General features: G+C 35.7%; 2 protein-coding genes across 4 annotated transcripts; one reads left to right on the plus strand and one right to left on the minus strand.

Moving 5' to 3' along the window:
* The first annotated feature begins 1,617 nt into the window (after positions 1-1,617).
* On the plus strand, positions 1,618-5,310 carry LOC110626847 (E3 ubiquitin-protein ligase DIS1). 2 transcript variants are annotated; one of them, XM_021772976.2, is made up of 4 exons: positions 1,618-2,004; positions 3,507-3,731; positions 3,958-4,344; positions 4,685-5,310. In XM_021772976.2, the coding sequence occupies exons 2-4, from the start codon at positions 3,522-3,524 to the stop codon at positions 5,003-5,005; spliced, it is 918 nt and encodes a 305-aa protein (XP_021628668.1). In that variant the 5' UTR covers positions 1,618-2,004; positions 3,507-3,521; the 3' UTR covers positions 5,006-5,310. The 2 variants fall into 2 exon arrangements, with proteins under 2 accessions (XP_021628668.1, XP_021628669.1); XM_021772977.2 differs by lacking the exon at positions 1,618-2,004 and adding an exon at positions 2,068-2,821.
* Positions 5,311-6,477: 1,167 nt separating this feature from the next.
* Positions 6,478-9,398, minus strand: LOC110626560 (uridine 5'-monophosphate synthase). 2 transcript variants are annotated; one of them, XM_021772536.2, is made up of 6 exons: positions 8,511-9,395; positions 8,283-8,366; positions 7,632-7,714; positions 7,426-7,513; positions 7,086-7,340; positions 6,478-6,919 (listed from the first exon to the last, which is right to left on the minus strand). In XM_021772536.2, the coding sequence occupies exons 1-6, from the start codon at positions 9,291-9,293 to the stop codon at positions 6,791-6,793; spliced, it is 1,422 nt and encodes a 473-aa protein (XP_021628228.1). In that variant the 5' UTR covers positions 9,294-9,395; the 3' UTR covers positions 6,478-6,790. The 2 variants fall into 2 exon arrangements, with proteins under 2 accessions (XP_021628228.1, XP_043818009.1); XM_043962074.1 differs by lacking the exons at positions 7,426-7,513; positions 7,632-7,714 and having other exon boundaries at positions 8,511-9,398.
* Positions 9,399-10,017: the final 619 nt, after the last annotated feature.

The raw sequence follows: 10,017 nt of genomic DNA on the forward strand, positions 1-10,017 counted from the left end.
CTTCAATTCTACGTATCAATGTGCCATTACGTATGAACATGCATTTTCTGAGCTGCCGATGGAATCATAAGCTGAATTATGGCCCAGCACGCCCTTGAAAAAGGGAATGTTCGTTCCTCCTCAAGTCTGAGGTAATGCTTTTAGGAATGATGATTTCATGATTTATCAGATAGATCAATATATGCATTGATTATAGGAACTTACTTGATACCATTTGCCATAGATTTATGTCCATGTGGGGGAGACTTTTGAAGCTAAAGAAAAGAAGAGTGCTATTTCAGACGTAATTTCTTAATTATTACACCATTCAATACTCAACAAGAGATGATTATAAAAAAAGAAAAATGAAAGATTTAAGATTGCAGACTATGCATTTGTTATTATGCCGCTGTAACATTCTTCAACAGCAGCGTTTATTTTGGATATTTTAGAAAAGTTTTAGCCATGGTTTTATCAAGTAGTTTAAGATGAAATATTTGAACAAAGAATGAATTAAACAACCAGTTCACCATTGATAGAATGACTCTTAGTATGCTATTTAGGCTAGCTTCAAACTGCCATTTTAAGTAGAAAAAAAAAATGTATATATAAACTACTTCACACGACCACATGCCAATACCAATTTAAAAATAATTCGATCTATTTTAAACGAAATAGTTGCAGTAATTAAATATTTATTGTAGATTGTTGAACATTTTTAAAGATGAATTTGGAATATACATAAACTTTTAACTTATAACCTTCTAAATACAAAATTTAAAGTATAAAGTGATAAAATATCATCAGTTTAAAAACAGAGGAGAGAGTGAGATAGAATTGTATTACTTTAAAGAAATTGCTAAAAGTTAGAGAGGATAATGTTTAACTTCAAAATGAGTAGGAAAATAATAAAATAGAAGTGGGTTTAAAGCTGTACTTAATCATTAATAAACACACTTTCTCTTCCAAACTTGAAAGGCCTTTTTTCCATTTACAGGTTTGCTAATTAGCAATGTCTTTTTAAAAAACAAGGAAAAGTGACTTCGAGAATGTCATGCACAGTTAAGACAAAAGCTGGTTCCTTGGAAGCTCCTTTCCAAGTGGCCACTCTTCATTTCATTCCTAATGACAACAAATTAATTTTCGATCTCCATTAAACCTTTTGGTAATAAAACTAAGCACATTAATCAATAATTTTATATAACAATGTTACTTTTTAATCTAATGTTATTAAAAATATTCTTTTATTAATTTAAATTTATCGTCAATATATAATAAAATTTATGCTAAACTTATTATAATTAATAATCATCATAATCAAATAATTACATATACCTTTGTTCATTCTAAATTATAAAATTTTAATTTACTTCAGATGGAATTAAAAGATATCTAAAATCATGGGACGGGGACCGCAGCGAGCATAGTTCCAGCGACGACGTCACGACTGTGAAGTTTGATACAGTAAATATTGATGGTTAATCAAGACTGTTGCCCAAGTCTGCTTAGACTGTGGCCACCAAACACGGTTAGTGCCGTCCACAGCATTTCCGGCCCATTGCCTCCTTCTCTGACTCTGTCCTCCGCACAGCAGCATCATACACAGCTTTCTCGTTTATAAGTTAAAATCAAATTCTAATCTCTCTAACTTTCTGGGATTTGAGGTTACTAAGAAAAAAGCTGGGTTTTTTTTCGTCAAACTGTAGAGGAAGAGAAACAAAAACGAAAACCAGGCATAGGGCCCCACATTTCCTTAACCTTTCCTTTTTGTATTTTCTCGAGAATTTTCTCTTTCTTACTCTCCTCCTCTCTGCACGCTCCTCTCTCTCTCTCTCTCTCAACACGACTTTAATTTGAAATCCTATACCCTCGTCTATATTTACGCGCATTTCATCTCTGATCTCATTTATTGCATTATCATTTAATAGACGCCCACACTGCAGCTCAAATCTCTCCGCTTTCATTTTTTCTTCCTTTTTTGAGACTATGAGTTATTAATCAAAAGATTCAAAACCCTAAGCGCAGGTACATCTTTCGTTTACTAGTCTGATCTTCTGGCTTATGTTTTTATCCTTTTTTTTTTTTTTTTTTTTTTTTCTGGGTGTTTGTTCTTTTGCTGATTGGTTTTGTTTTTGTGTAATTTTTCGTCTAAAAGTTCCCATTCTGCGTGAATTTGCTTTTGGAATATTCTAGATCTACTGCTTATTTGCTTTAGATTTTCATGTTGGCTTTCCCCCCCATTTGATTATTCCCCACCATGTTTCTGGATCGACATCTTTCATTAATGAGTCTGATACTCTGGGTTCTGTTTTTATCCTTTTTTTCTGGGTGTTTGATCTTTTGCTGATTGGTTTTGTTTTTGTGTAGTTTTTCGTCTCAAAGTTCCCATTTTGCGTGAATATTCTTTTGGAATATTATAGATCTACTACCTCTTTGCTTTGGATTTTCATGTGGCCTTTTTCCCCCATTTGATTATTCCCCTCCATGTTTTTGGATCTTCTCCTTCGAACGTCAAGACAATTTGTACACTTTTGCTCGTAAGGTTAAAAAGGTTTATATTTAATTCATCCTGTCCTGTAGTCTCTGGAAGTGTTAGGTGTTCCTATTGGTTACGGTTATTTGGTTCAGAGAGAGAGAGTGATGGCTTCTCATCGTCATTTCATAATATGCGTCTTGTATATGGCATTGTAATTTGGTGTTTTTTGTGTAATATGTTGAGTGTTGTGCAGAGGTTCAGACAAGTAATAGTCTTGATTAGAAATTATGGAGTCACATCTTGCTGATGATCTCCATTTGAAGTGTTTTCTAACTTTGTCAGAAGACTGCCTTCTGTGCCACACTGGTATTTAATATCTTGGATTCTATGCTATCTGTAGTGTCTTTTTAGATTAGCATAAGCAGGTGATATGTTTGTTTCTCTTGATCATGTGTGGCTTTCTATTTATATGTTAATTAGATGCTCTAGGATTGCTGTGAGGCAGCCCGTGAGGCTTTGTATTATTCAGTTGTTTCAGTGGACATCCTACAAGAACAGAAGTCTGTTAATTTTCTGTTTGTTTGTGTTTTGAAGTTTGAGTCAAATCATGAAACTTTATGTGAGCTAATTGCCTTACCATTAGTAGGTTGAGGAACTGCAACTTGTCAACTCCTTGCATAAATCATGCAAGAACATGCTTAGTTAGTTGCTGTATGCACCTTAGAATTATATGTCAATCTTATTTGGGACGTGAAATGGTGAAAGGAGGCAATGGTGAAAATGATCAGTAAATAGCTTGTACTATTGAATTATTAGCAGATAATTGCTTGAAGATGTTAAAAGTTTACTTTATAGCTAACGTGAACTGATTAGCATGCTTGGCTTTCTATTAGAGTTATGGTACCCCCAGCCAATTAATGAATAAATAATATTGAATCCAATCCTGTGTTCTCCCTATCCTATATGACATGTTATGAGCATTGAAGTTCCTAATCACCTTCATAGAGTTGGCAGTGATTTGCTTTATATGTATTTTATTTATTTTTTACAGAGTGGCAACACTATCATGGCATCTGGCAATCCTTTATTTGATGACATGAGAAGTAAGCCAGAGGTTATTGATCCTCCTCAAAATGAAGACATGATGGATGTTGGTGAAAGTGTGAATGATCCTGCTCAGACAGCTTTGAAACCTAATGTGACGGTGTCTAGCAGTGTCCGCGAATTGTTAGAGTGCCCTGTGTGCTTAAATGCTATGTATCCTCCTATTCACCAGGTTTGCTGTAATGCTTTCTTGGTCATTTGTGATCACGGGGCATTCATGTGATTGAAACTTGCCATTCCTGAAACCTTTTTTGGTTTTAAAATTATATGAGTTCAATTATGGATACATCTTTTGGACACAGTACACATGAATGCTCACACATGCACACATCATAGGAGGAATTTAAAATTTTCATTTGAATACTTGTTCTATATTGATTGTTTGTCATCATTTGCAGTGCTCAAATGGTCATACATTATGTTCTGGCTGCAAACCCAGGGTTCATAATCGGTGCCCCACCTGCAGGCATGAACTTGGTAACATCAGATGTCTTGCATTAGAGAAGGTTGCAGCATCTCTTGAACTTCCGTGTAAATATCAGAGTTTCGGGTGCATGGGCATATACCCATACTACAGCAAGTTAAAACATGAATCACAGTGTGTTTTTAGACCATATAACTGCCCCTATGCTGGATCAGAATGCACAGTGATAGGTGATATTCCTTATCTGGTTGCCCACTTGAAGGATGATCACAAAGTTGACATGCATAATGGTAGCACTTTCAATCATCGATATGTCAAATCGAATCCACATGAAGTTGAGAATGCAACATGGATGCTAACGGTATTGTTCTGGTTTGTGCTTGATTCTCTTGTTAGTTTTTGGATCCCCCCTTGATCGTGAACAGATGAAGGGCAATACCTTTTTTTATGCACCTCAGAAAAGAATTTTTCATGTAGATCCAATTAACATTAATAATGTACCTGTAAATCCATGCCTCATAAACGTTGCACCTTTTTACTAACAAGCCTCATTGAGTCATTATGTAGATTAAGTCTTCATAGCTCCACCTGTTGACATATCATGCTGATTTCTTCTAGAGTGAACTTTTGCAAAAGTTTTCATGACTACATAATGACTAGTTTGTCCCCATTTTTTTCCTTCTCTCCCTCTTTAATTGTAGGTTTTTAGCTGCTTTGGTCAATATTTTTGTCTACATTTCGAAGCTTTCCAGCTGGGTATGGCCCCTGTCTACATAGCATTCTTGAGGTTTATGGGTGATGACAATGAAGCAAAGAACTATAGCTACAGCCTGGAAGTGGGTGGGAATGGAAGGAAGATGATATGGCAAGGAGTGCCTAGGAGCATAAGGGACAGCCACAGAAAGGTGCGTGACAGTTTTGATGGTCTCATCATTCAGCGAAACATGGCTCTTTTCTTCTCTGGTGGAGACCGGAAGGAATTGAAGCTTAGGGTGACTGGTAGGATTTGGAAAGAGCAGTGAGGTGATATCTTTCCATTCTGTTGAGTAACCAGAGGTAGTAAATTGGTTTTGCAGTGTGACGAGTCTTCTGATCATGTATTCTTTGAGTTGTAAGAAGGCAAACTCTCTTTGCTTGTCCATGCACCAAATACATGAATGGGAGACATGACGCGTTTATGCCTGCAGCGATAATATTTAATTAGATTTAGATGTGCTATTCTGCACTGCCATATGTAGCAATTCATGGACCACAAATGTGTGCGTTGAATTAGTTAATGCATGAACTTATCGTGGAGCCATCTACTTGAAATTTTGCTTTTAGTTTCTTCAAGTGGGTAGATGGGAAGTCCTCATGTTGCAGCTCGACTCTTACCTCTTAAAAAAGAGAAGTGCATAGATAGACTTGGATTGTGGGCTTCTGTTACTTTACACGCGTAATATTTTAACCTTTGAAGCACCGCTTGGTACATTCTCCAATCATACATGTAACTCACGCCACTGCATAGCATGGAAGAAACGTGAAAAAATGTTGTCAATAGTTGAAGACTGATAAGATGATTATTTGACGATGCGGTTGATTTTTTTATTTTTAATAATAGACTTTAATTAGGTCCAAGTTCAAAACCCATCAGTTTTATCGATGACTTCAAAACTCATTGGTGGGATATTGCGATTGACTTTGAGCGTTGTAAATTCAAGAATTTTCATATGTTCTCGTTATGGTTCTTTTACAGAAGGTTTTGAGAAAGCGCAGTGGCTTTATTTTCACGCTTCTGTATTTGGGGCAACGGTTTCTTTCTGCTGTAGAGACTTGGGTTTAGGCCTCTAAGCCTAAGAATGACAATATAGCAGTGGCTCTATCAATCAACGCAAAATGACAATCCAATTAAAGAAAGATGTGTGAATAAAAGTGAATTCAACAACTAATAGTGGGTTTCACAAAGAATAACTACTAAAAAATAAAATAACATAATTATTGAGTTGCCACTTTCCTATTAGTTTATGTCAAATGCTAATATGAAATCACCTATTTATTATATAATTTATCTTATATTTGGCTTCATGCACGCATATTAATCAATAAATTTTCTTTAATTTAAATCAAATTTAAGCGAAAATGCATGCTACTTTTAATCTTTAGTTATAAGTAAAATTAATGAACAAAACCCAGAAGCTTCCTTCCTTCTCTTTGATGAGATTTAAAGGACGCGACGTGGATAAAATGCTTGAGACGTTTCATTTCTCATGGCTCAAATCTCATTAAGAATACTTTGATAGATTAGGAGTTAAAACCAAAACAAGACTGTCCAGTTGAAAACATAAAAACAAGTAAAATTCTAAATCAAATACAGTGTCGCTATTTTACATATCAAATAAAATTCAACTTTTATATTAATGAAATGCTTAAGCCATGTCGCTACGCATACGGACTGCCATATTAGCTGCTTTTAGACAATCATGACAGCAACACAAAGTTACATCAAATAAAATTATGGATTCAACTGAGCATTGTCAACTTATTTTCATTGATTTATTCCCTGTATTTAGGGTTCAATGGGACGTTAGAAAGCTTTCACACATTCCAGAAGAATTCAAAATGTTGACAAACAGCCTTCGTCGCCGCCTCGTATATAAATATCAAAGCCTTAAAAAGACCAGAGACAAGGGATGTTCAAAACCTGTTATCAAGTTTGTATGATATCCCGAGATCATGTAGTTGAAAATTAAACAACAAATGGCTCATCTGTTAATCAAACAAAAACCATTTTGAGCATTAAAGCAGAGGGAAGCAGACCCACTGCAGCCTCAAGTGCACTTAGCTAGGTAGGCATCCCATCCTTGAAGTCGATATTCACGGGCTGCTTCTGCCGGATCTGCTGCCTTTATAATCCCCCGGCCCACAATGATGATGTCACTACCCCTATCATAGATCACCTGGAAAATCATGTCCCACAGTTATAGAAAAGCTACAACAAAGCCAAGACTAACATACTTTGCTGATGTAAATCATTGGAAAAGGCGGAAAGTAGTGAAAAATAAAGTAGTGCTACAACTTAAGAAAGGAATAGAAAGTTGTCAGAAGCAATTTCAGTTAACTTACAGAATATGGAGTGTTGTATTGCTGGCCAAGAGCATCTCCCCCAGTCACCTTTTGAACTCCTGGGGTTGCCTGAATAAATGCTGGGTTTACTGGTGCACCTGACCATGATGCTGGATTAACTGAGATGAAACCAATGACAAAATCTGAATGTTCTTCAGCAATTTTTACTGCTGCAGCTGTGTAATCTCCAGTGGCAAAGTTACCAGCTGAACTCATTTCTGCAAGCAACAACAAGCCCCTACCACGAGGCAGACCCTAAAAAGAATTCAAGAATAGATATGAATCAGGTAGAATCCTCTAGTATAGATGTAGTGAAAAATAGCACAGCTATGTGTCAAACCTTCAATTTCAATCCATCCACAATTCCAGGACCAGAAATAATGTGAGCATTAACAATATCAGCCCAATCCAGAATATGAAAGATGCCCCTGCCGAGCAAAGACAAGGATGTCTCAGGCATGTGCGTGGGCACTTATTACTAAAGGAAAAAGGAAAAAGGAAAAATAAACAGTAAAAAGCTAAAGCCATGTGGCAGTTGGGTCTCACCCTTCATACTGCATAGTCACAGTGTTGCCAATGTCGGCAAACTTGCGATCTTCAAAAATTACGAAATTATATTTATCTGCGATCTTCAGTATCCAAGACAAGCAACTAGAAGTTAGCAATACACAAACTTTAAAATGTGACATTTCTAGAAGTGCCAAATAAAGAGAGTAAGAAAGCTTCCAGGTTCCAGCAACTTAATACTACAACAACAACAACAGGCCTTAATCTCAAACTAGTTGTGAACTATATGGATCTACAAGAATTGGTATTCTTTTCAAGTTTCAAATGCCTTATTTTAAGGTACCTAAAAATTATAGGCATATCGGTAAACCATTTTTGCATAAATATTGATCTAACCAAACTTCATAAACAATCAAGCACTAACTAAAGTATGAATGCCTGTCTCCATTCTGTCATAACAATTATGGATCAACAACAATAGTTTCCAGAACTATTCTCTCATCATTACAGGATATATAATGTAAAAAAAAGTTGATTTCAGGTAGTTGAATGTTGTACGTTCTAGGGAACCAAATAAACTCAATCTCCATATAACGTGTGCTAAATTAATAATAAATAATAACAACAACAATAACATAACGAACCCTCAAAAGCTGCAAACTTGAAATATTAGGTGATGTAGAAACATACCGCGCGAAGCCTTGAACCAAAATCTGGGGTGAAATCAGGAAATATATCAACATGGGTTTTCAACATGCAAATCTCTGGTCCAACCTACATAAAGATAAAAATTAAGTTAGCCTAAGAGGAAAAGTAACGGAACTTTATGGGTCTAGACATTTTCAGGCAACTCTTTCCTCTTTTTCGAAGAAACTGAAAATTTTCCAGGAAAGAAAAAAGTTTACAGAAAACACTCGCCTTCTCAGCAAGGTCGAGCAACTCAGCAGCAGTCCCAACATCAGCAGCCAAACACAAATTACTCTCCTTCTTGACCATCAATTCAAATAGTCTCTTCCCTGTTGGATTCTTCGCCAACTTTGCTCTCTCTTCAAATTTCAAAGCCTTAGTCCTAACTTTAGCCATGGCTGGAGCTGCCACCTTCCTATTCTCCTCCAGAAACTTCATCACGATTCTTTCCATTTCCTCATCCAACTTCCCCTTCTCCCTCAAGACCCTAACCATCTCACTCAACTTAATAATCGAATGCAGTTTAATTCCATTCACCTCCAAATTCTCCCTCCCGCCTTGTTCCCTATCTATTAAAACGACAGCATCGCTGACGTTCAATCCCGCCGCACGCAAAGGAGCGGCGGTCTCGAGAACGGAGGTGCCGCTGGTGACGAGATCTTCGACAATAAGGCAAGTTTGGCCACTCTGGAAGACGCCTTCAATGGCCTTAGAGGTGCCGTAGTCTTTAACTTCCTTGCGGCGCATGACCATGGGGATGCCATTAGAGAGGGAGACGCAGGTGGCGATAGGGAGGGCGGTGTAAGGGACGCCGCAGATAAGGTCAAAGGAGGAGGAGGAAGAGACGGAGGAGATTAGGGTTTGGGAGATGTGGCTGAGTAGGGAAGGGTAGGAGATGATGAGGCGGAGGTCGATGTATATTGGGGAGGAGATGCCAGATTTAAGCTTGAAGTTGCCAAATTTAACGGCAGAGATTTCATGGAGCTTGAGGATGAGAGACTCCATTGATGACATTGTTGGAAGTGGAAGTGGAAGTAAGGAGCTGCGGAGTGAGCGAAGTGGGAGTTTCAGTTCACAGCTTAATAAAAGGAAGGGCTTTAAGGCCGAGGAAACGTCTCCCTGAATTTTCCGTCAGTTTCGGCTTTGTTTTTTATATATATATATAAAAATTATTTAAATATGTCATCTTCAAATTTCTTTTACACCTCTACCTTTGTCTTTAGGAATTTTAATCCAAATACTAATTTTGATGGGCTAAACTAGGGACGTAAACAGATAAGAATATCTATGAAAATTAAACTATCTGAATTTAAAAAATTAAATTATTCGTATTCAAATTCGATTTATTTATATTAGTAATATTTAAATTCGTTTAAATTCAATTAAAAATTAATTTAAATTATTTAAATTCATTTCAAATTTAATTATTTTATAAATTTTAATTAATAATTTATATAAAATATATTTTTTATTAATAATTTTTATTTAAAAAATTTAATATTTTCAAAGAATATTTAAATTTAAATTTTTAAATAAAAATATATAAAAAAATTTATAAATATTATTATAAAATATAATTTTTATATTAAATTAATTATTTATATAAATAGATTCGGATAGTAGGTAAATCTACATAAAATCGAATCCAATTCGAATCTGCAACGGATATTATTTTTAAAATCTAAATTCATTTCAAATTCGATTATAATTATCTAAATTCATATTCTATTAGGATTCG

Source organism: Manihot esculenta, chromosome 11 (genome assembly GCF_001659605.2).
Source record: "Manihot esculenta cultivar AM560-2 chromosome 11, M.esculenta_v8, whole genome shotgun sequence".
Lineage (NCBI taxonomy): Eukaryota > Viridiplantae > Streptophyta > Magnoliopsida > Malpighiales > Euphorbiaceae > Manihot > Manihot esculenta.